The 24886-nt window shown below is 40.2% G+C and overlaps 1 protein-coding gene across 3 annotated transcripts in view; it reads left to right on the top strand.

Annotated features, from left to right (window-relative positions):
* Positions 1–24886, top strand: part of vps13a (vacuolar protein sorting 13 homolog A) — a 45667-nt gene that overhangs the window by 11101 nt on the left and 9680 nt on the right. For 2 of the 3 annotated variants that reach the window (XM_037777661.1, XM_037777663.1), the window contains exons 20-60: positions 1382–1518; positions 1691–1823; positions 2174–2291; positions 2417–2561; positions 3169–3277; positions 3401–3567; positions 3688–3844; positions 4754–4833; positions 4951–5010; positions 5123–5321; positions 5430–5546; positions 5761–5864; positions 6476–6643; positions 6962–7269; positions 7358–7505; positions 7740–7911; positions 8124–8248; positions 8892–9061; positions 9404–9660; positions 9937–10115; positions 10233–10376; positions 10755–10964; positions 11150–11293; positions 11992–12105; positions 12216–12368; positions 12451–12706; positions 13652–13812; positions 14166–14269; positions 14441–14753; positions 15445–15581; positions 15813–16107; positions 16675–16779; positions 16967–17113; positions 17484–17618; positions 18617–18750; positions 19612–19677; positions 21076–21208; positions 22454–22511; positions 22867–23038; positions 23464–23617; positions 24637–24783. In XM_037777661.1, coding sequence (XP_037633589.1) covers positions 1382–1518; positions 1691–1823; positions 2174–2291; positions 2417–2561; positions 3169–3277; positions 3401–3567; positions 3688–3844; positions 4754–4833; positions 4951–5010; positions 5123–5321; positions 5430–5546; positions 5761–5864; positions 6476–6643; positions 6962–7269; positions 7358–7505; positions 7740–7911; positions 8124–8248; positions 8892–9061; positions 9404–9660; positions 9937–10115; positions 10233–10376; positions 10755–10964; positions 11150–11293; positions 11992–12105; positions 12216–12368; positions 12451–12706; positions 13652–13812; positions 14166–14269; positions 14441–14753; positions 15445–15581; positions 15813–16107; positions 16675–16779; positions 16967–17113; positions 17484–17618; positions 18617–18750; positions 19612–19677; positions 21076–21208; positions 22454–22511; positions 22867–23038; positions 23464–23617; positions 24637–24783 — 6335 coding nt within the window. The remainder of the gene's footprint in view (positions 1–1381; positions 1519–1690; positions 1824–2173; positions 2292–2416; positions 2562–3168; positions 3278–3400; positions 3568–3687; positions 3845–4753; positions 4834–4950; positions 5011–5122; positions 5322–5429; positions 5547–5760; positions 5865–6475; positions 6644–6961; positions 7270–7357; positions 7506–7739; positions 7912–8123; positions 8249–8891; positions 9062–9403; positions 9661–9936; positions 10116–10232; positions 10377–10754; positions 10965–11149; positions 11294–11991; positions 12106–12215; positions 12369–12450; positions 12707–13651; positions 13813–14165; positions 14270–14440; positions 14754–15444; positions 15582–15812; positions 16108–16674; positions 16780–16966; positions 17114–17483; positions 17619–18616; positions 18751–19611; positions 19678–21075; positions 21209–22453; positions 22512–22866; positions 23039–23463; positions 23618–24636; positions 24784–24886) is intronic. The other variant, XM_037777662.1, reaches the window with a different exon arrangement.

Here is a 24886-nt window from a genome sequence, read left to right as displayed (position 1 = left end):
TGACATGTGTCGCCTCACTGTTTTGAGCGATGCTCATTCAGGTATATTTAGAGCGAGCAAGCGCGAGCTTGACGCTGACTTTCGTTGATTTCACGGCCACAGGTGTCGCTGTTAACAAGCAATTCTGAAAGTTACAAATAGTCCCTTTAAAGTTCCCATGAAATCAAAATAGGTGTTTAAGTTGTTTATCACATATGTATTGCGCTGGTCGTCACCTATATGCCAGTATAGGCCCAACAATGCCAACAAGGTCGTTTAGTAGGTATTTTCAATGGTATTTTTAGAGTTCGTCATTTCCTGGAAAACGATAAAAAATGTTGATGACTCCGTCCAGTTCTGCTGGCTTCGGATTGTGGCTCATACATGTACTGCCTCACTCCAAAAACAGCTTCTTTGTCGTTGTTTTCTTTCTTCACCCCTGTCTGATTCGTTGGTGAAATCCGCTGGCATAGGCGATGGTGGTGGTGAAAAGTTCTCGACAACAGAGAGCAGGCTGTCCTCAGTGGGCAACCTCCGGGTCTGAGAAGTGAAGCCAATACTGAAGTGCCTTAAACTTTCATTCTTTCTAACAGCCAGCAGGGGGCGACTCCTCTGGTTGCAAAAAGAAGTCTGATTGTATAGAAGTCTATGAGAAGATGAACCTACTTCTCACTTGATTTATTACCTCAGTAAAAATTGTGAACATGAGTTTATGGTCTCAATCACTAGTTTCAAGTCTTCTTCAATACAGCATGATGTTCATTTAGTAAATTATGGTCCCATTTAGAGTCAAATAGACCATAAAGCAGGGTATGCTTTAAGGCGTGGCTACCTTGTGATTGACAGGTTGCTCCCATGGTGTTGTCCGGTCTAGGAGATGTCTGTATTTTCGTTTTACAACTTTAACCATTTCACAGTGTGTTTTCAGTTCATGAAAGTTAATATTAACATTTTGGTCGCCTAAAAATGTTTTATTCAGCGCTCGTTGTACTTAGCTCCACCCTCTTGTATCACTTCTGGTTGCAAAAAAACATGATGGCGATGGCCAAAATGCCGAACTCAAGGCTTCGTGGAAACTTCAACGTATCAGTGTTCACTGGACCCACATCTGCTATAAAATGAGCAAATTACTGAATGGCATGTTTTCCATCCAACTAAATTCAGCCAATAACTAAATCAGTGCTTATTATAGATCTATGATCATAATCTGCATATTACAAACGTGATGCAGACCGTAGTACTTGATGTTAGACTTTATCAAGATTTGTTTCTATCATCATCATCAATGAAATAAAAATAATAGTTATGCCATGTAAGTCTACTCTGTTTGATCACAAAGCTGATCTATTGTTTTGTCTGTTCTGGCTATGATTGATAAGTTAATGACATTTTGTTTTTTTAGGTTTGATGTATGTGATCGAAACGCAAAAAGTTCTCGACCTGAAGGTGAACCTGATGGCTTCCTATGTCATCGTTCCACAGACGGGCTTTTACAACGGCACTCAGAACATCCTACTGTTGGATCTTGGACATTTCAAGGTCAGAGAGTGCAAAGCTTGACACTGGGCTGAAAAACCAACCCACACAAAATTGTGTCACAATCCTTCTTTTGAGTTTGAGTATATGAGCCTTTTGGGTTGTTTTCCAAAGGCTTCATTTGAAGGCATTAGAGATACAAAGTTTGAATATTTTGATGTTGTTGTCTTTCCAGATGTCCAGTCAAAGCAAGAAGCATCTGCCTCAGCTGTCAGCGTTCTCCAGCAACATTGAAGACATCATGTCCAGAGCATACGACTGCTTTGACATACAGCTCAGCAGCCTGCAGTTGCTTTATAGCAAACCAGGTACACATGACACGAGAGCATGCGCCTGTCAAAGGTTGTTTGAGTGTTTATTCAAGATACTGTTTGAAAGTCGGGAAGCTCAGACTTTTTAGATATTGTCAATACATTTTACATTATAACAGTTTATACAAAGAAAACTGGATTGGGAAAATTCAGTGGTTAACTCTAGTTGGCTATACTTTGTCTTGAAAATAATACAGACGTTTGAAAATATTGTCTCAAAGCAGTGAAGATGTTTGGTGTTAAGGGAACGATCATACATATACATCGTTGCAACAAAAACGTTTTGTATGTGTTTGTTTTTGTGTGTGAGGAATAAAAAGAAATGTAAAACATTTTCTGTGTGATAGATGGCGATTGGAAAAAGGCCCGTAAGCAGAGACAGTCACCGCTTCACATTCTAGAGCCAGTGGATCTAAAAGTGGTTTTCAGCAGGGCGATGGTCATCACAGACTCCCGCATGGCAAAGTATGTTTTCCCCATACGTCCAGTTATTTTCTTTCCCATGTTGTAAGGGTTAAAGATGCTATGCACACTAAAGTTAAAGCTCATACGTTTGCGTGTGTATTTCTGTATTTGTAATTGTGTTCCAGATATAAGATGTCTGGAGAGCTCCCTCTGCTGTCTCTTCGTATTTCTGATGTCAAACTTCGAAATGTTCTGGAGCTGGTAGACAGTATCCCACTGCCTGAGAGCAGACCTGCTGCACACGGCTCTGCTCCATCCGCCACTTCAAAGGTAAGAACAGCAGGATGCTCCTTAGATGGCCCTCTTCGGATAAATTACCTAGAGGGAAAAAAACAAAATAACGATTTTGGGCAAAATTATTTTCTTCTACAGTTTAGTGTTTTCGTTCTTCGGAGAAATAAGAGAATGGAGAAATAAAATAAGACAGGTATTAGGGATGTCACGGTGAGGAAATTTTCCCACCGTTTAATAAACCTGTGACAAAACTGGTGTTACCGATTACACCGGACATTTTACAAGAAAAGATGACGGTCAATATCTGTAGAGCGCTTACTTTGAGATTTAACATTGGATGTCTGTGTGTCTGACCTCTCCGGTCAAGCTTTCGCTGCGGGGCCGCAGGTTTCCACCCGGTGCCGCCACCCTGTGCACATCGGCTGTGACCGCTGCACCCTCTGCACGGCTTCATACTAAACGTTTACAGATTGCCTTATTAACGTTATGGTTCTCTATTATCATTGGGTTTAAATCTGAAATATTGCCAAATAGGCGCTTTTGCTTTTCACTTTGTACTTTATTGATAACAGATTTAAATGAATTCAGTGCGCTAATACATTTTTGCTGGTATGGTTCGGTTTTGGTGTTATTTCCTTCTCAGCCAAGGCAGTTCACCCCACAGCTCACTCCCAGAAGACCTCTGAACTTAGCTGACCAGCGCTCCTCTCTCATGTTCGAGTCATGTGAGACCATCAGCATCACCTCATTGGGTAAGTCTCGCTGCACGTTCTACAACCATGTCCTCCTCGTTCTGCACCACTCGTCTGTGTGTGCGTACCTACAGTATAACAGATGGGTGATTGTGTGTGTTTTTGGTTTTTGTCACCCCTCAGGGTCAGAGGAAGATTTGTTCTACGATGCTCCCAGCTCTCCCGTCGGGGATAAGACATTCTTCCCAGACAACCCCATGCCGCTGCGCTCTGTAAACTTAAGCAAAAGAAAAAGTTCAGATGGTCAGAAGAACATGACGGACTTTGTCATGACATTTGAAATCAGTGAGGTACAGAGAGGTCTTGTTGAACTAGGTGACAAACACAGTCTGTGCCGCCGTCTTTCCATTATCTAATCTGTTTTTCCTTTGTCCCTCTACATGTTTTCTTCCTCCTCTTTTTTCATCTAGTTTTCTGTTCAGTTGTGTCGTCTGTCTGGGAGTCAGGAGGTCACAGTGCTCCACTTGGACATTGAGGGTCTGGGCACGGAACTGAAACTACGCACCTTTGACATGACATCCAACACCTACCTACGAGAGATCTGCCTCAAGTGCCCTGAATACATGGGTCAGTAGATGCTTGCAAGACTGTTTGTCACCTCAGACAGTTCAGGAGTCAATGGGCCTCATGCAAGAACATCTTCGTATTCTTGTCTTAACTTTGTCTTACTTTTTTTCGTACCGCGGGCTCGTACGAGTGTGCTACATCAGATTCAGCAAACGCTCCTAACTTCAGATAACTATGTAAGTGACCTGCGTAAACATGATGAATGCCATCTTTGCGTAAATGAATGTGCATTCATGTGAATTGTAAATTAGCTTAAATAACGCCCCAATGATACCATATGAGGCTATACGTCCTCTGCTAATATCAGCGCGACGACATGCTCTCTTCCAAGAGCCTGATCATGGGGCCTGACATGCATCCAAAACAAGTAAATCAGCCATGAAGCGCCTGGTTACACTTCCCGTTGACCTTATTATATACAGAGACAAAATAACCTTTGATTAGCGCATAATTTAAGTCGTTTTGCAGTTTGAGATGTTCATATGGATATTGTAGTGTTATAGAATAGCATCATTGACCAATTTAAATGAATCAATTAACGCAAAATTGCTTCAAAGTAATAAAATATCCAATCCATTAGTAAAAAACGTAGGTTTGGATGACAGCAGACTAACTGCGCATGACTCCTACGACCAGTCTGGACTTCTCGTAAAATGTGTTTGTACCCAAGAGAAAATTCAAAATACAAGAAAATTGGTGAATGCGACAAGTTCTCCTAAATCACTCATACAATCCACTTAATATCAAATCTGTTCGTACGAGTGGTCCTTGCATGAGGCCCATTTTTCATAACTTAATTTGGCTAACGTTTGATGAATACAAATATTCTAATAAGCATTTGTTAAAAGTCAGGTGAGTCTTGACTGCAGTATTTATTTGTCATGTTTTATGTGTTTCCTCCTTGTATAGATTCTGAAGATAAGCAGGTTCAGCTGATCACCACTCTAGACAACACAGAGGTTGACCTGCTCACCCTGGAGTATATTAAAGTATGTGTGATACCATACGTTAAAATAGACTCATTACAGATCTGTCAGTATCCTGAATGGTTATTTTCCTATTAGGAAATGATGGCTTTCTCATTGAGGACTTTATGTCTTTTCTAGGCTGATAAGACTGGCCCGGAGTTCAAGTCTCAACACCACAACACAGAGCAGCTCATCAAGGTGAGCGAAATGTTAATTAACTAGTTATTCAAATTGAGATGCTTCTATGTTATTATTTCTGCTGTACTAATACACTAATATTTTAACATTTTGACATTGCATTCCCCATCAGGTGACCTTCTCATCCCTGGACGTCCATCTCCACACAGAGGCTCTACTCAACACCATGAACTTCCTCACCAACCTCCTTCCCCCATCCACTAAGAAAGAGGGAGTGCAGGACGAGCTCCCCACCATCCCTGAGGAGGACGAGGCAGAGGCAGAGAAGGAGGGAGAGAAGAAGGAGGAAGCTACTGTACCAAGGAAAAAAAGTAACAGGACCTAATAAAGCCTTTCAGAAGCCATCATTCTTCTGTGGTTGTCTTCACTATACATCTTTAATTACTTGCGTTCTCTTTCTCGTCACCTTTTTCTCGCAGGTACAAAGAAGTCAAAGTTTGCAGATGTGGTGAATCTGCACATCAGAGCTGATCTTCGCTGTCTGAAGGTTTTCATTCGAGGACAGAAAGCCAGGATCTCTGAGATTAGTATCGAAGGTATTGTGACATCTCCTGCTCCCAATATATTACATTCAGTCCCTCTCCATTGCAATTTGTTGATATTGCTTGTATTGTCACTGTTTCTTCAATCATAAATGGTGTTGCATGTTTACTGTGCCCCTCTGATGACCCCCGCAACAAGCCTGTTGCTACCTAAAGTTCCTAAATTGTCTTATGATGCAACCTTTCTCATTTGGTCCTCCTCATCCAGGTCTGGTTTCTGAGGTTCTGATGAGGAAAAAGGAGATGGAGGTTCTGGCCAACCTGAAGAACATTGTGATCCTAGACTGCGACAAAGATGCGTTTTACAAGAAGGTACAATCAGCAAGTGGCCTTCTTGGACTGCCTCTTTCTTATATATTAATGTATTTAAATCTATATTTATACTTCTTTTCTTCCTGTGTTTTTAACTGCTTATGTTTCTGGCATTGATAAATGTTGACCACTAACGCTACGTTCACACTACGAGCGACAAAAGCAACACAATGGCCAGCATGGCCAGCTACATTATTGGTGAGTTGATGTTGAAGTGTTGCTGAAGCGCTCGTAAAGTGTAAATAGCACTGGGAACAGACTGGGAACTGGCTAACGGCCTTTTTTAGATGGAACAAAACAAGATGAAAGAAAAATATATGATTGGTTGATGCTTCACCGCATCATTGGAGCACTGAAAAAATTTGAAACCAGCTCAACTTTATTGGTAGCGCATCACGTCCGTCACACAGCGACAAGTGCTGGGCTTCAGTTTGTAGCTTCATGTCACCGGCTTCCAATGACAATGACTTGTAGCCTGTTGCTGTGTCGCTCGTAGTGTGAACACAGCTTAAGCATACGTCGTTCTGGATACCAATGGTAGCTGACTGATGATTCTGACTTGTGTTTCCCTGTCAATCTTTAATTCTTCTTGTCTCTCATTCATTTCTTAGGCCGTGTCTATAGCAGATAAGGAAGTGTTTGCCTTCCGCATGGTAAACTACACAGACGCAACAGAAGGAGACGCCTATCTGGACATGTCTAAAGTTGACACCTCTGTCACGCTGACTGTGGGATGCATCCAGGTCATCTTCCTCAACAAGTTTGTCTCCTCCATACTGGTAAGAATCACATTTTAACAGTCGGCCCATTTCAGTTCATTTGTGACGGATGATGATGGTAGAGCCTCACATGCAGTATTTCATTAATATGCAAGTCTTTCCGTTTCTTTTATAAGGTAATGATAAAATGAGTCAACATTTTTAAAAGTGCCATAAATCTAAATTTAATAAAAAGTACTTAACTAACTCTCTTAAAACTAAGGATGAATATACAGATTGTTAATTTTTCCTTGTACCAAGTTTATTCTGCATTCCAATCCCAACTCCAATTAATTTCTCTCCTTCATTCTGCTGTTTTCGTTTCTTTTTTCCTCTCAGGCCTTCATCAATAACTTCCAGGAGGCTAAAGAGGCCCTGGCCGAGGTGACAGTCCAGGCAGCAGGAAAGGCAGCGTCAGGTGTGAAGGAGCTGGCAGAGCGGACCACCCGAATCGCTCTGGACGTCCACTTCAATGCACCCGTCATCTTCCTGCCACAATCCTCCTCTTCCTCCAATGTCATTGTAGCTGACCTCGGTCTGCTGTCTGTCAAGAACCGCTTTGCCAAGCAGCCCTTTAAAAGTGATGCTAAGATCCCACCTGTTGTGGATATAATGACTGTGAGACTGACTGACCTCAAGATGTACAGGTTAGATGCCAGCCATATTTAGGAATTATGATTAAATGTTCTCATTTACTCTTGTCTCTCATTACTTGTGTGTTGTTGCTGCTTCCAGGACAACGTACATAGATGAAGGTTTTCAGGGAGAGACCGAGCTGTTGATGCCGGTCAGCCTGGACTTGAAAGTCCAGAGAAATCTGTCATCCAACTGGTACCACAGCATACCTGACATAGAGATCACTGCTCATCTTAAGCCAATGAGTGTAAGTAGTGCTGCATGGTAACATGAGAAGGAAGTTACTCATGGTATGGAAGTCATGGAAGTTATTCCATCTCTTTCTTGTTAAATTCCTCCTATTAGATTAATAATTAACAGGCCTACAGATAAGGATATATTATGGTTTTGTTTGTTTGTGAGGCTTATGGTGAGAATCTAACTCAAAAAACATTTTCCCAGGTCTATTATTATAATCAAAAACTGTGTCTCTTCCCAACAGCTGATCCTCAGCCAGGATGACATGACGGTGGTCCTGAGGACTCTGAGTGAGAACCTGTCAGAGAAGTCTGATGCTGTTCCACCTCCAGCTCCTCTGCCCACCACTGACCACTCCTCTGACTCTGTATCTAACAAAGAGTCCCAGGGATCTGGAACCACTGGACCAGCCAGCAGTAAGGCGTTGTGGTTATGCTTTTCTATGTTCATGTGTGTAAAGTGGTTCTGAAAAATACACATAAAATCTTAATGGGCAGATGAGTACGTTTGACAGGACCAGGACCACATCCTAAAATCTGAAAATGTGTTTTCTTCAAATGGAAATATCATTGTAACCAAAAACTAATGAACCTATCTAACATGTGGTTTGTGCTGTGCAACTTTGTAGGTAACACAGTGGTGACGGCTGCTGTTGTGGAGCCCCACAAAAGCAGCAAGCTGAAGAGCACGCTCAAATTAGACTTCAAGTTCGACTCAATGACACTCGTCTTGTACAGCCCTAATGAGAGCGAGGTAATGCATACACATACACACAAACATACACATGCACATACACACACAGTAAGCCAGGCACAAGTGATATGTGAACATATAAAATAAGAAGACCTCCATCATAATTTTAGGAGACTCGCATAGCTAACACAAGCCGTGGTTCCATTCAAATATTTTTATTCGCATTTTGAAGTATCGTATTAGAAAACCTGTGTGGAAAAGAGTTGATGCGCTAAATGGAAACGCCTTTGCGCCTCTGTTGGCGTCTTCTCGGATATTCCCATAACGTGCAAATGCTTCTCTTCGTCTCCAGACAACATGAAACATGGCCAATGTGAGTCAACATGAAAGAACAATTATATCTTGCCCAATTGAAACAAATTCCTGAAGACCTCTCTATTTTTCTCTCGTAGATGGTTAGATAGCCTAGCCAACTTCTTTTGTTTCCAGTTCACAACCTCTACGTTTCTTCTACTCTTTTTACTGGTAGATTACAGCCATGTGTAGCCTATAGTGCCATCTTCTGACGAAACTACACTGTAGCCGAGTTTATCCGCTCCAAACCGGTCGATGGAAACGCTTTTCTATTTTTGCAACATTTCAAAAGTTTGCTTGACAATTGAACGGCTACAGTCTTAACACACTGTATTTGTCATTTATCTAGATACAGCTGTTGGATTCACACGATGAGCAGCTGAAGTTGGCAGAGTTCACTCTGGGCACCATCTCCACCTCCGTCCACATGTTCTCCGACAGCTCCATGAAGGCCTCAGTCCGCCTGGCTGCCTGCCTTCTAGATGACAAGAGACCCAGAATCAAGATGGTCACACCGAGGTACATATGCACATATTTATCAGTATATATACTGTACATGCCTCGCTCTACACTTTTACACACATTCAGATGTCAAAACCATGTATCAAACCATATCAAATTGACTGGTAAAGGCTGGTAAACTGGTAAAGGCTTAAACACATAATTCTCATGTCTAAAAATATCATGTAGGGCAAATTACATTTCATGTTTTACGTATCTGCTCCTCTGCTGGAGATAATATTGTCATCACTACTCATTCCTTACTCTCTCAGTCCTTCTTTGTTTCTGACCATCTGTGACATTTAAACTCTCCTCCACATCTCTCCTGTTGATATCTATAACCCCCTACGTCTTCCCCAGGATGATTGCAATGCGTCCCGGTGCAGAACAGAACATGATGGTGGAGGTGAACTACCGTCAGGGCCGCGATGGCACCACGTTGGACACGGTGGTGCAGGATGTATACGTGTGCGCCAGCATGGAGTTCCTTCTCACGGTGGCAGACGTCTTTCTCAAGGCCACCCAGCAGGGTTTTGCTCAAGTGCCCCAACCCAAGAACAGTTCTGGAGCAGGAGAGAAAAAGACTATTAACTCTTCTACCACATCTAAAGAGTCAGGTGAGTTAACCATACCAGTTTTAACTTAGTTCAAAGTGATCTGCAAGTTCTCTTAATCAGACACAGCCAAGTGGAGAGCATGTGGGAGAAATTATGACTTTGTTTTCCTTTTAGATCTTTTGTTTTGCGTCTGTGGTAACATAATAAGTTATATATTGTGCGTTATAAATGTAGAGTTAAAGAAGAATTTAATTATTCTGACATGATTTGTACCCTGTTGCCTTACAACTTTAACTGAAGTTTTCCTCTGATACTCTCTGCCGCTGTCAACTGTAGCTCCAGCTGTGGTGTCAAAGACAGAGATGAATGTTCTGGTGCGTAACCCGGAGATTGTATTTGTGGCTGACCTGACGCGTGCTGACGCCCCGGCCCTGGTGATGACCACACAGTGTGAACTAGTGATGAAAAGTGGTGCTGAGGGATCACAGATGACGGCTGTCATCAAGGACCTCAAGGTTTGTCTTGTCATTGTAATATAACCCAGAAAAAGCAGATTATTAAAATTATTATAAAGTTGTCTTGCATGCAAAAATAACCAATATAACAATGGTTTGATTACGGCTTTTTTGTAGGTAGTGGCGTGTCCCTTCTTGAGAGAGAAGAGGAAAAATAATGTGACCACAGTGCTGCAGCCGTGTCAGGTGTTTTTCCAGAGTAATCCGACCTCACCCTCATCTCAGGCTATGGAGGTCTCCATCAATTCTCTCACACTGAAGGTAGTTATTGTATTATTATCGTCACACCTTCTGAATCCAGGAATATTAAATCTATTAAATGCTTTTTCTTCAAATACAAATGTTAGAAAGTTTGTTCCAGAGATTAAGTTGTTCCATCTAAACGTCAATGATAATAAAGGCCAAATTAATAGTTTTTAGTGTGTTGTAATCCTTAATGGGAGATCAATTTGTCTCTTTTTTAACTAACTGCCTTTTATGCATCCATTCAGTTAAAAGAGACATAAAGTCGGTCAATATTGTCTGGTTTCACAAACTTACAAGTGGGCTTCTTCCGGTGGAAACATTGAAATTTAGTTTTTGAACTATGAAATTGGTATAAAATAGTTGTATGTCTCTGCGATCTGACTCTCTGCCCAGGTATCTCCCATCATCATCAACACAGTGATGACCATCCAGTCTGCACTGACTCCCACTGCAGAGACCCCCGAGGAGCTGGATAGTCCCTTTCCCGTGGACCTGTGGGAGAAACGGGGCTGGAAGGAGCTCAAACTGTGGTTCCTGGACGAGGATGGGGATGAAGACATCAAGTCACAAGTCCCACTGAAACCACTGGGAGAGTCATTACAGGTATTGGCTGCATTGTGACTCAACTGATAATACTGTATGGTTGTTTTTTATTTATTAACTTTGGTCACGTTTGTACGACAAACCGTTAATTTGTTCTGCAGTGGTATTTTATTCAATGCACATAGAATAATAGTTTGGTGCTTAAGCACAGGTCGTGTCATTTCATTGGCTATCCATCCCTGCAGGTGACCATCAAATCGATCTGTCTGACTTTGGAGGCTGGAGTGGGACACCGCACTAGCCCCATGCTTCTGGCGAAATCCTCCTTCCATGGAGATGTCAAAGACTGGTCCACACTCATTAACTTACACAGTGAGCTCAACCTGGAGGTAACACACACAAGCATTATATTTATGTCCTTAATCCTAGGACCTTATCCAAATTCTGACATTTAGATTTAAATACAAATTTAAAGATTTGTAAAATAGCCCAAGAGCAGTGTTTGACTTTTGCAGTTGTTTTCTGTGTTTTTGATATTATTTGTTCATTCAAATATGAGGAATGCACAATATTCTTTAAAGGAACAGTGTGTAACATTTCGGGGGATCTATTAGCAGAAATGGAATATAATATTCATAACTATTTTTTCATTAGTGTATAATCACCTGAAACTAAGTATTGTTGTGTTTTCGTTAGCTTAGAATGAGCCCTTCATATCTACATAGGGAGCAGGTCCTCTTCACGGAGTCCGCCATGTTGCTCGCCATGTTTCTACAGTAGCCCAGAACGGACAAACCAAAGACTGGCTCTAGAGAGAGCCTTTCACATTTTTACATTTTTGAAGGGAGGAGTGAGCGGAGGGGTACTCAGTTGGTTGCAATCTGCAACCACACCACTAGATGCCACCAAATTCTTCACACTGTCCCTTTAAGATGATTGTATATTTTTGTACTTTACATGGGCCTACTGATGGTAATTCACCATAATATTTCAAACCTATTCCAGCTTGTTATGGCCAGAACTCATGTGGCTGTAAAGGTTCCTGAAGTTTTCTTATGTTTTGTACTGTATTGTATTTTGCCTTTAGGTTCACTATTACAATGAGGTGATGGGAGTGTGGGAACCGCTGCTGGAGCCCTTAGAAGATAGAGTTAGAGAAGATACAAGAGATATTTTCAGATCATGGAGACTGGAACTGAAGGTAATGATGTACATAAACACAAAACACACACACACACATATATACAGTATATACAGTATATACTCACACATGCACACGGTGTTTCTAACTTTTCACTATCCTCTAACCAGATGAAGAAGAAGCCAGTGAAGCACTCAGGTTTATCAGATGAAGTGGACTTCAATGTCCCAGACTATAAGACGGTCATCGTCATCAGCAGTAAAGACCAGCTCAACATCACCCTCTCCAAGTGTGGACTGGCCATGCTGAGTAACCTGGGCACGGTAAGAGAAGGACTTGAATCATTTTAACAGGAAGTCTAAGGATAGGCGGTCATCTATAGTTAGTGTTCTTACCTTTTTCCAGGCATTTGCAGAGGCTGCCAAACAAACCGATGACGCCTTCCAGAAGGATGAAGCTCCGTTTGTAGTGAAAAACCGCCTGGGCCTGCCAGTGTCCGTCCGCCACAGTGAGTTGTTTTGTCCCATCGGCCAGCAGAGCACCAACGGCACTGTGAAGCTGCAGGACGGGGAAACCCTCGGGATGGACTATTCCACAACAGACTCCGACCAATTCTCAGCAATGATCTCCTTGAGTGGAAAGGACTACTACATACAGCCCAGTAAGTTAACCTGTATACACAATTATACTGTATATGCACATGCAAAAGTCAATCTTTAGGTGTTCAAATATCACCAATTACACATTACTTAGATCTAGGAAACACTGATGCAACATTTGTAAACGTATTTTATTGCAATAGCACAGTAACAGAGATATTAGCATTGAACCCCTAGACCTAAACGCCCTTTACCAACTCCCACTCCACCCTTATCAACACACCCCCTTATTCAAATATTTGCACATAAATATGAAAATGCATTACATATAAAGTAAATAAATAATAAGAATAAAATAAAATAATAATGATAATAGATAAAATGTAGTATATACAAGATCTTAAGTGCTATTCACCCTTTAAGTGATTGCTCGGCTTGATGATATTAACTAGTTGCCAATGATTGGAGAACTTTGCAGTTGAACTCAGCTTAACTTTACAATGAAGTTAAAGCACAACATGTAAATGATAAAAGCAGATTTAATTTTTATAATATTACCTAATTGAACTGGTGATTATCTCCTTCGACGAATGTCATCATCCATCCCATCTCCCTCTCCTGCATTTCTTGTTGCTTTTCATCATCAAACTATCTAATATAAGAAAAATGTCAAAATGAAATACTTAAAAGTATATATAGTAAATATATAATTTAAGGTAATTCAGACAAGGATTTATATTTATTAAGAATTACTGTTTATTTGTATGAATAAGGATTAATAATATTGATTAATAATATAATTTTGGCTTAATGTTTGTTAAAAGGATAATGATCTTGTTTCTCTTCCAAACTTGATTATTATTTTAACAAGCTGTTTAGTTTGTTGTCTTTATGTGGCTATGGTGTGTATAAATGTGTTTGACTGTATGTGTGTGAACCTGACGAAGAATAGCCAAAGTTTATAGTAGTGCTAATGGAGCTGCTCTTATTTCCTCTGCCCTCTCCAGCTCCGATGGGCCACACCTCAGCCAGTGTGATCCCCCTGATCAAGGTGGGCCGGGGGATGTACAGTGTAATGCACACAGACTCAGGAGTCACTCGTTTCCTGGTCTGTCAGATTTACTCTGTGGAGGGCAGCAAGTACATCAAGATCCGCTCTCCTTTCCAGGTACCACACTGATTATGTTATACATGTTTATTCTTACGTTTATCTTATCTGTAAAATATATTTCATGGTGGGTTGTGATATTATAAATTACACTTTCCCTTCAAGGTACATTGATCCCCTACTGGATCTTTTGTAATTAAATATGTATTGCAATTACTGTATATCAAGTTCCTTGTATATTACACCAAAATCACTCAAAAGGTTTTAATTCTTTTCAAGATTAATGATAATAAGCAGCAGTACCAGCAGAGGCAGAACATTATGTATTAGAACATAATAGGATTAGAAATCAAATTGAAATACAAGAAGATACATCTCCAAAACTTAATTGTTTTTCTCTCCTTTTCATGCAGATCATCAATCATTTCTCAATCCCATTCAAAGTTTTTGAAGGATCAACATTACTGGGTACATCTCTCCCTACTGAAGAGTTCTGTGTGCCTCTGGACTCGTATAGGTGAGACACTTACACAAGCCTAAATATCTACACTCACATCTTCATACAGTCTCTTTTTTGTTTCCTTTTCCCTCTGCACAAGACAGCAAACAGATAGTATAATGAAGGGCAGCACACACATAAGTAGTTCACACTCCTTCACCCACATCTGCTCTCTCATGCCCCCCTCAGGTCTGAGCTAAGCCTTCAGCCGATAACAGAGGACGACGCTGACGATCGGGCTGAACAGTTTAATTGCTCAGAGGGCTTCAGCTACGAAGATGTCAGCAACCAGCAGCTTGAGTCGGGCCTCCAGCAGACCTGCCATCGCCGTGGAGATCAGGGTGGCGTGCTGATGGTCAACATGGTGCCATTAAAAGATGCTGTGACATTCAAAGATACTGGAGATGTTGGGGAGAACTTTGATGTGCCCTTTGTGCTTCACTTGTGGCCTTCCATCCTGCTGCGCAACTTGCTGCCTTACCCCATCTCTTACAAACTGAAGGTATGACCAGTGGGCAACCTCTGGGGTCTGAGAAGTGAAGTCAATGTGAAAGTGCCTTAAACTTGCATTCTTTCTAATAGCCAGCAAAAAGAAGTCTGGTTGTAAGAAGTCTATGAGAAAATGAGCCTACTTCTCACTTGATTTATTACCTCAGTAAACATCGGAAACATGAGTTTATGGTCTTAATCGCTAGTTTTGAGTCTTCTTCAATACAGCATGATGTTCATTTAGTAAATTATGGTCCTATTTAGAGTCAAATAGACCATAAAGCAGGGTATGCTTTAGGGCGTGGCTACATTGTGATTGACAGGTTGCTTTTTAAACTTCGTTAGGACACTGACATTTGAGACTTGAGAGTTGGCTACTGAACAGCAACGTTTGGATGAAAGAAATAACCCGATATGCCCTTTTCACACCATCCATTTGGACATGTCATTGCAGTGTAAAAACAGGTGTAATTAATAACATGAATTATGGCCCTGTTCCAATTAGGTGGGCCAGGACCCTGGTATTGTGCATGCTGGCTTACTGGATTGGCTGTGACACACTAAATAGAATGGGAACCATAATTCATTTTATCAATTACACCTGTCTTTATGCATTTGTTATCATACCATCATGTGTTACAAGCTCTAAAGCTCATCATGTGTTACAAGCTCTAAAGCTCATCTGTGTGCCTGTTATTTAACAGGACAGTGGAGACTCTGCTCCTGAGGCCACTCTGGACCCGGGCCACTCTGCCCAGCTTCACACTGCAGTCATCAACAAATCAACTCTTGATCTCTGCCTGCTGAGCTACTTGGCTCAGGACTGGTCCTCTGAGTACAGGTTTGACTTCAGTTTCATTCATTGTTGATGTTTTACTTTCCCATTGCTGTCTTGCTTCTCTGTTATTGTGAAAAGGGCATTTATCTTTATAAGAGGGCCATAGTTCCCAGAGTAGTATGATTTTAAGCCTACAACAGAGGAAGATATACTGTATATATATATATAGCTAAAATCACTTGCGTTCTGCAACAACATTTCTCATCGGATTAAACAAATTATCCTGTCATACAGTCTCAAGAGTGACCAGGAAGAGATCACCTTCATAGTGTTCCAGTCTTTACGAGAGCATGACGAAGACGATGGTGAAGGGACGGAGAGGAAGAAGGCTGAGTTGGATATAGCAGTGCATGTTAAATATGACCAGGGACAAACGGTGGTTGCTATCCACTCACCATATTGGATGGTGAACAAGACGGGCAGGTTGCTGCAGTACAAGGCCGATGATATCCACCGTAAACACCCGCTGGACTACGACATGCCCCTGCTCTTCTCTTTCAAGCCTCGTTACTTCCTGAAAAACAACAAGGTAAGAGGGTCTCAAAGTTAATTCAAATTAATTTAAAATAAAAAATTATTTGATGTTTTTTTTTATCTCAATATTTTTTTATAAGCACAATTATGGACAATATGCCACTTTATGGTGAGAGCTTAGTTGATAAGTGTCTTCAAATCATAACTGAGAATTGAGAAATGATAGTCATATCTCTGGCATCACAATGATATTCACTAATATACATTTGTCTTTAATACGCATAAGTGTTAAAGAAATGCTTCTGCATTACAAGAGTCACTGCAGAGGAACATCGGAGGAATACTGGAGAAATCATTTGACAGGTTTTCCAACTAGAACATTTAATTAATTAGTCAAAGAAATCATATCACTATTGTTAAACTAAGAAACTAAGTATTTTAGTCATGGACAAATCCTTTGTGCCAAAGACAAAAATACTGCCACTTTGAGGCCATCTTAAAGTCAATGTTTCTTTGCTTAAACACTGGAACAATGAGATGATCCAAAGATCTCATATCCATAACCTCTTGCTGTCATTTCCTAGTGTTTATGAAATGTAATGTAATTCTTTTCATCCCTCAGGTCCGTCTTATGATCTCAGACAGTGAACTCTCTGATGATTTCTCCCTGGATACAGTTGGTAGCTATGGAGATGTCAAATGTAAAGGCCGATACAAAGATTACCAGGTAAGATTTTCCAACAGAAGCTGATATTCAGACACACTTTCATTTAGACTTACTGTCACATACGTTTTATTTAAAGAGACAGATGTTTTGAATGAAATATTCAATGACTTTTGTAAGTAACTAATGCAGGTTTGTTATTGAATATAATTGTTATTTATGTATTTGTGTGATGTCTTTCTGACGTCAGGTTGGTGTGAAGATTGACGCCAGCAGTTTCAGTCTGACCCGCGTCGTGACCTTCGTGCCGTTTTACATGCTGGTCAACAGAACCAAGCACAGCGTCTTCATATGTGAAGTGGGGCAAGAGACCTGGACCGAGGCTCAGCCTGAACAGGTCAGAGCATCTGGGTTTCCCTGCACATGCATTTTTTGTTTTGGAATACTGCTGTTTTACAGCCAGTGAATTGTACTGTACTTAAATGGCAGCAACAAATGAATAACACGCAGTAGATTTACCTGACAGTCATATAGTTTTGACTCTCACTAATGTCAAGTGTATTTGTTTTTGCTATTAATTCTTGACTTGCTAAACATTTCAATTATTTTTGACTTTTAAATTAAGTGTCTGGATTAGGAAGATACGTTACTGATTATAGATGTACAGGTTGGGTTTTTCAAATACTGAATGATTTACTGTGTAACATTTTCAGATGAAACCCTTACTGTACAGTGGTAGTGAAGGTTTTGTTTTATGCCACATTTAGTCAGCCATTCCCTTCTGGCCTGAGAACGACACCACCAAGCGGCTGAAGATCAAAGTGGAAGGTTGTTTATTGCCTCCTCGGACTATTGACTTCACACGACCAGAAAACTGCCTCTTGCTGCATCTGGACAACTCTGTAAGTACATGGACATTTTTTGGTGTTGTCCCTTCATGTTAAGTAATTTACTACAAGATACACTATGTTTGTATTAAGACCTTGTTTCCATCTGTGATAGTTAATGTTCAGGTATGTCTCTTCCTGATGAAATGTACTCAAATTGGCTTCAAGAGCATTCAAGAAACTCTTATAGTGATCACATCTGTCCGGGTGAAATTGATCACTATAAGTGGAATATTATTATAACCAAATTTTTTTGTTCTTCATTTCTCATGCAGATTACCATCTAATTTATATTTGCATATTTATTATATGAATACAAAGTAATGAAACGGACCGCTTTTCTATTTAACTGGCTGGCTGCCAATTGTCCTACCTTCTCCATCACCGAGGGTGAGGCATTGCCATTTTTTGGCGGCACTGCAGGGCGGGCAGCACATGCAGTTCGACGGCGCCCCTTTGCCGGGGCTCCTTGCTCGTTCACCCGTTGAGCTGCATGGAGGGAGGTGGGCACTGTTTGTGCTGCCGGCGCTGCGTTGCCACAGAGCTGGTTGAGAATTGGCAGAGTTTCACTTTAGGGGCGTTATGTGACCAGGCATTATCAATCCACTTGATGAGGGCGGCTTCAACCACATGCACTTTCCCTGTGCGCATTAATTTTTCAGTCAGAGTAAATAACTCTTTTTTCCTGTCATGATTTCAATGTTAACACAGCACCAGCCGGTCCGTGAGGCAGAGTATCAAGAGAGTAAAGTAAAAAACAAAACAAAAATTAAATGAACGTTAGTCTAACGTAGTTTTAAAATGTTTTTCCATATGTTTGCGTGCATGAAAAGACCCAAAATGAACACTATAAGTGGACTACTAATTATTTAAACAGCATTTGTATAGGAATTATTCTGTCCCAAGCTTTTTGATCCATATAAGTGATTGATCACCGTAACTGTCATCACTATCTGTGGTTTCCACTGTACTATATTCCAGTATGTAGACCGCTATTTGTTCTGTTTCTGCAGGTGGGTGGGATCACCGTAGATGTGAACTTGGCTGAGCACTCGGCCACAATCCGATTCTCTGAGTATCACGACGGCGCGGCCCCTTTCCTCATCATCAACCACACAAAAGACCAGATTCTGCAGTTCCATCAGAGGTAAGAGGACAGAAGGACAGTTAGAAGGAAATAAATACTTACTAATTACTTGCTGGGGAGGTTGTATTTGCCAATAGGCTCAGACTGGGGAGGAGGATAGTTACATGATAGATGAAGCTTGTCACCACAGTTCATCATGTCATTAAACATGTGACACACTTAAACTACCACAGAAATGAAAAATGAACTGAATTGTGAACTGAAAAATGAACTGTTTGAGATGCAGGAGAGAGGAAGGAGACGGGGAGTGAATGAGAAAAGGAGTGAGATGTATTTTAAGTATTTGCTGAGGATGGATTGGCACCACATATTTCATTTTGCTGAAGCTAAATTTAAGACTTAAACTTTTGTAGGAAATGATGTTTGCTTGGAACCTGTTATCTTCAGTTAAAGTGTGCATAACATTTCCTGCTGCTTTATTTCATAATATTTCAGTGCTTCTTTGGCGTAAGTGTTGTCTGTAAATGTGCTTTCAAAGTGCTCATTTGAATTACGTTGCGGATGTGCCACACTCACCTTAACATGAAAAAGTGCACAATCAAGTGTTAACAGAAAAACTCTCAAAAGTCAAAGTAGGATGTTTTGCCAGTTTGACTATTCATTCAGCCTCTGTGTGTTGTTTTCATTTTAGGTTTTCTGCTTATTTCTATCTCAGAATGTTTTGTGTGTCTGTATGACGTCTTTTCATATTACTCATTTTGTAAACAGCAGGTTTTAATTTTTACCAACAAAGTAGGATTTCTTCATGCACAACATTCACATTTCATCGATATGTGTTTTGCAGATTTCTCTCATTGCAGCAGCCTTCAACAGTTTAGTTAATGATAACTAACAGTGTTTGTTTTGTTGTGGGTCATGCAGCGCAGCAGAAACCAGTTGGGTGGCTGACGAGCTACTCGACCTCTCCTTCTCAGGGGAGGAGGACAGGTAGAAAAATATGAAAAGGGGAAACTCTTCTGACACACTCTGAACTCAGAAAAAGATGGAGAATTAAGGATGGGAGAATAAAACGGCCTCAGATAGCTAGTTTAACGGCTAGCTTATGCAAAATGAGAGAGCTGAGGATGACACCAGATGGAAGAATTAAGTATGGCATGAAAACACTGAAAGAACATACTAACCATTTACGGGGCAGGCAAGAGGACAGAAGCACACAAATGATGCAGCATGTAAATATGAATTGGTGTAACATTATAACAGTCACTTCACTGTGACATCAAACTCGAGTGCAGAGTGTGGTCAGATCAAGAGTGCAGGTAAAGAAAAGTAGAAGAAGAAGACTGCTTCGGCTCTGATTCTGGTTTGTCTGTGTAATCTGCTCTTCACCCTTACCAATGACAAATAAATACTCTATCAGCCTTGTCAGAAATTATATTATAAGACATGGTTGTGCTGTAATCAGCTCACATTACCTCAGTCTTGGAAAGAGAGAGGTAAGCGGAGGGGTACTCAGTTGGTTGCAATCTGCAACCACACCACTAGATGCTGCAAAATCCTACACACTGTACCTTTAAGTATGTGTATCACAAAAGTACTTACACTAAGATTATACTGTATGCTTCAAAACGGACATCTATGTTGTCACACTGATTCACAAATTATTTATTTATAAAGGCTTAATGCTTAATTATCCAACTATCTTTTTTTATTGATCTGCTAGAAATTGACTCTGATCTAAACTGTTAAAGGCCCATTGGGGTAGAGTTAAAGGAGCAGGTTAGACATCTAAACCCATCTACTCATGTATTACTATGTTCCTTTGATCTCTTACCAAGTGTTAAATCATCTTGACTTGAAGAAACACTAGCTTTGAATGCTGCTGACTGGATGGGATTCTGCCGGTGGAATCTCACCTCCTGCTTCTTCCAGTAGTTCTGTTGCTTGACTAGTATTCTCTTATTTTCCATCTCCATCTGTAGATTATGGCTTATTTCATTTCCTTATGTCTGCTTTGTCTCAGTATCTAAGTGAACATGCATATTTAAACCTTATCTCTCCAGCGGAGGTATTGTGGACTTTTCGGTGTTTAGCCGTCGTACTGTCATATTCTGTCATATTTCTGTCTGTTGATGGGAACTGTTTGTGTTGGACAGGTACTTTGGATTGGATGGTTGTCATGGCGGTATAGTCTTGGTGGCTGGGCTCTGTTTTATTGTCCTCTGGTTTACTGTACCTTCGTCTTGCATTATTTGCTTTCTGTCATCTCAAATCGGTGGAATATTATTTCTTGATTTCCAGCAGTTATTAGTAATGTTACTGATATATACAGCGTGTGTGTGTGTGTGTGTGTGTGTGTGTGTGTGTGTGTGTGTGTGTGTGTTTCAGCTCTCAGAAGGAGGCGGAGCAGGAGGAGCTGGAGGCTGGGAAAGCTGTGCACTACACCTGGAGCGAACCCACTGGGTCCAGAGAGCTTTACTGGAAGTGTGGTACTTACAGTGGGAAGCTGAAGAGCGAGAAGGTACTGTGCTGGACCTGAGACACAATAATGTTTGTGGTTGAGGAATTTTATATAACCTTTATTTCACCAGGATAATCTCTTGATATTTTCAGTCTCTTTTACAACGGGGTCCTCGCTGGCCAAGATGGCAGCTTAAAAGTTTAATAAAAACACAATTAACGGACTTAAAAACAGAATAGCAAAAAGTTAAAAACAAAATTAAACATTTCACATAAAGAGACATTTAGTTCTCAAATAATCTTTAATCCTGTTTTTAAATTCTTGTATGCTTAATAAAACAATTGAGTTTAAAATGTCTCTGTTGCTCACACCAAGATGAGGGTCTCAAAACTCTAAAAGCAAAGAACATACCTAATTTGTCCACATGAATGAAGGTTGCAGCTACTGATTGAGTTTTAAGAAGGCAGGCTGTTAACGTTCCATTCTATAGTTGTATAAAGAACGCAAACCGTCTTTCTCATAGAAACTGCAATGATGTGTGCAGAAACCAAATCGTAATGCAGTATGATATATATAGAAATAATACAATATTTATCAATTCATTAGTTCACTCAACAAACATCTTAATTTCTCACCTAGTCCAAACAAAGTAAAGATCCTTTTTTCCAGCGGATTGCAGGGAACCGGTCTGGTTTCAGTATTAAAGCAATATTAAAGCAAAATGTGTTACCTTACACATAGACCTTGTAGACATCACACTCTGTACTTTTTCTTTGCTCAAGAATTTACATAGAACATTTTAGAAAACAAAAATACCCTGTGTTGTTAACTAAAGCATGTGATGGTATTAAGGTAATTTAGTAAATACAGTCCTAATGTCTACCTGATGGCTCTATGCTAATATTTTTTTATTAATGAGATTAATTTCACTGTTGCATGGTATCTGATCCAAATAAAATAACAGCTTGAGTCTCACTTTTTGAAATGTACAGTTTTAAATATTTTTAGGTGAGACCGGTATTATAGTGGCAGTGGATACTATTGCTGACTACATGCTGAATCATATACAGTATGTTTGGTGACGATGTGTAGTTGTCGTGAACAATCCGTCAAAATTGAGTCTAGTTCATCCATTTTTCTGCATCTTTTAGGGCCGTATAATAGTCTTTTTTGCATATAATAATATTACATATCAGCACAGTTTAACACACTTTGTTGTGTTTCAGATGTGAGCACAATTCTTACATGAGACACTATGATATTTGTTTAAACAGTCTGTGTGTTTTTCTGCTCTTGCATCTTTAGGACTTGCGTGTGGACATGAACAATGAGGGGAAACTGTTTGTGATATCCTTTTATGAAGGTAAAGTACAAGGAGCTTGAAATGAAATGCCCAGAACTCTAAACTGTTTTCTGTAATTTTGCTTTACACAGTTTTATATTCTCTTAAAATTATCCTCACAATTTCCAGTTTATTGTAACACAATTGCGAGAAAAATACAAAAAAATAGAGTTTACAAAACAAATAGACAGCAAGGTGGCATATTGATCACAGGATTCAGGCCTAAGCTTGTGTTCATCCTTGATGAATTAAATAATGAATCACTGAATTCCTACCAGCTTTAGGGACACAACGCTATAACTCATCCTGGCTTCTGACCTTTGGGGATAAATAAAATGTTAAATCATTATGGTTTGGGTTTATTGTTGATCCAAAGGTCTCCAGCGCGTCGTGCTGTTCACTGAAGAGCAGCGTATCTACAAGGTGCTCTGTGAGAGCGAGAAGGCGCAGCTGGCCGAACAGGAAATCATCCTGTCGCTACAGAACATGGGCGTGTCTCTGGTCAACAACAGCAGCGGCCAGGAGGTCTCCTTTATTGGGATCACAAGGTAGATAACAGCAACATACACATGTTTACACATAGACACGTAATAAAAAGCACACAACCTGGCTAGGTTCATGTTATGACCATGGCTCACTGCCAATTCAATACATCACAATGTGTATGTGTTATGGCATAGTGATGCTGTGCTATTGTTTGTTTTGTAAATGGTATTACAAGTCAACATACCTGAAGATCGACTCAAAAATTGGAGATCCACTTATATCACAAGAGGGTGCTATGTTAAATGTTTGTTACTGTGGAATAACATATGTAATAGTAACAAAATCTTTTTACCTATAAATCATGTAATCTTAATACTGAAGTAAAATGCATATGTATTTGCATGATGTTAGGCCACTCCTGGTTAATCCTGCAGGTCTATACCATGCAATGATTTCACACTCATTCATTACTCCTTTCTTGTCACAGCTCTGATGTGGTGTGGGAATTAAAGCCCAAGAAGAAGAATCGGTGGAAGACTCTGAGCACTAAAGAAGCTGATATGCTGGAGGAGAAATTCAAAAAGTACATTGAAACTGGATCTCCAGACCACGGCATCTTCGACCTGGAAAACAACTACCAGGTTAGAGACTAAATACTGTATATATTCAGCTTTTATGATTTGAACTAGTAACAAGTGTTTGATCAAATTTGAAAATATACAAACCAAAGCTGTCCATTTCACGTTACCCATGTAGGGTGTATACTCATTAGGGCTGTCAATCGATTATAATATTGAATCATGATTAATTGCATGATTGTCCATGATTAATCACAATTAATCGCAAATTAATCACACTTTTTTTTATCCTTAACTGTTCAAAATGTACTTTAAAGGGAGATTTGTCAAGTATTTAATACTCTTATCAACATGGGAGTGAGCAAATATTCTTGCTTCATGCAAATGTATATATTTATTATTGTAAATCAATTAACAACACAAAACAATAACAAATGTTGTCCAGAAACCCTCACAGGTACTGCATTTAGTATAAAAAATATGATTAAATCATAACATGGCAAACTCAAGCCCAACAGGCAACAACAGCTGTCAGTGTGTCAGTGTGCTGACTTGACTATGACTTGCCCCAAACTGCATGTGATTATCATAAAGTGGGCATGTCTGTAAAGGGGAGACTCGTGGGTACCCACACAACCCATTTTCATTCACATAGCTTGAGGTCAGAGGTCAAGGGACACCTTTGAAAATGGCTCTGCCAGTTTTTCCTGGTCAAAACGTAGCATAAGTTTGGAGCGTATTCTAGCCTCCTTCGTGACAAGCTAGTATGCCATGGTTGGTACCAATGTTATTCCTTATGTTTTCTTATTTCATATGATAACAGTATCTTCACTCTACCTTTAAAACTGAGCCCGCAACAACCTCCAAAAGATCGATTGCGTTAATGTGTTACAGAAATTAGTGGCGTTAAAATTAATTTGTGTTAACGCGTTATTATCGCGTAATTTTGACAGCCCTATTATTCATTCAAATTGACTTTAAAAAGTTGCAGGTGCAGGTGGTAAATTAATAATGATAATAATCATTAGTTAGTTCATTAGTTCATCTATTTGGTCAGTCATGTGTTTGTAATTGTCCTCCAGGTGTCCTTTACTCCCAATGGCGTGGATATGAGGATGCTGCAGCCATGTGATGCTCCTCTCAGGAGGCACTTCCTGCCTGGGGTGAAGGTGGAGTACAGCGTCTCCCCACGCCAGAGAGCCTACCGCGTCCAAATCCACCGCATTCAGGTGAAAAAGTCAAATATAGACAAAATCCTCTAAGATCCAGTATATCCATGTCCATATTACAGTACTACAAGTCTTTCAGATGCCTCCCTGAGCATTTGTTCAT

Source organism: Sebastes umbrosus, chromosome 8, assembly GCF_015220745.1.
Source record: "Sebastes umbrosus isolate fSebUmb1 chromosome 8, fSebUmb1.pri, whole genome shotgun sequence".
NCBI classification, from domain to species: domain Eukaryota; kingdom Metazoa; phylum Chordata; class Actinopteri; order Perciformes; family Sebastidae; genus Sebastes; species Sebastes umbrosus.
This window is presented reverse-complemented; position numbering and strand designations above follow the sequence as displayed.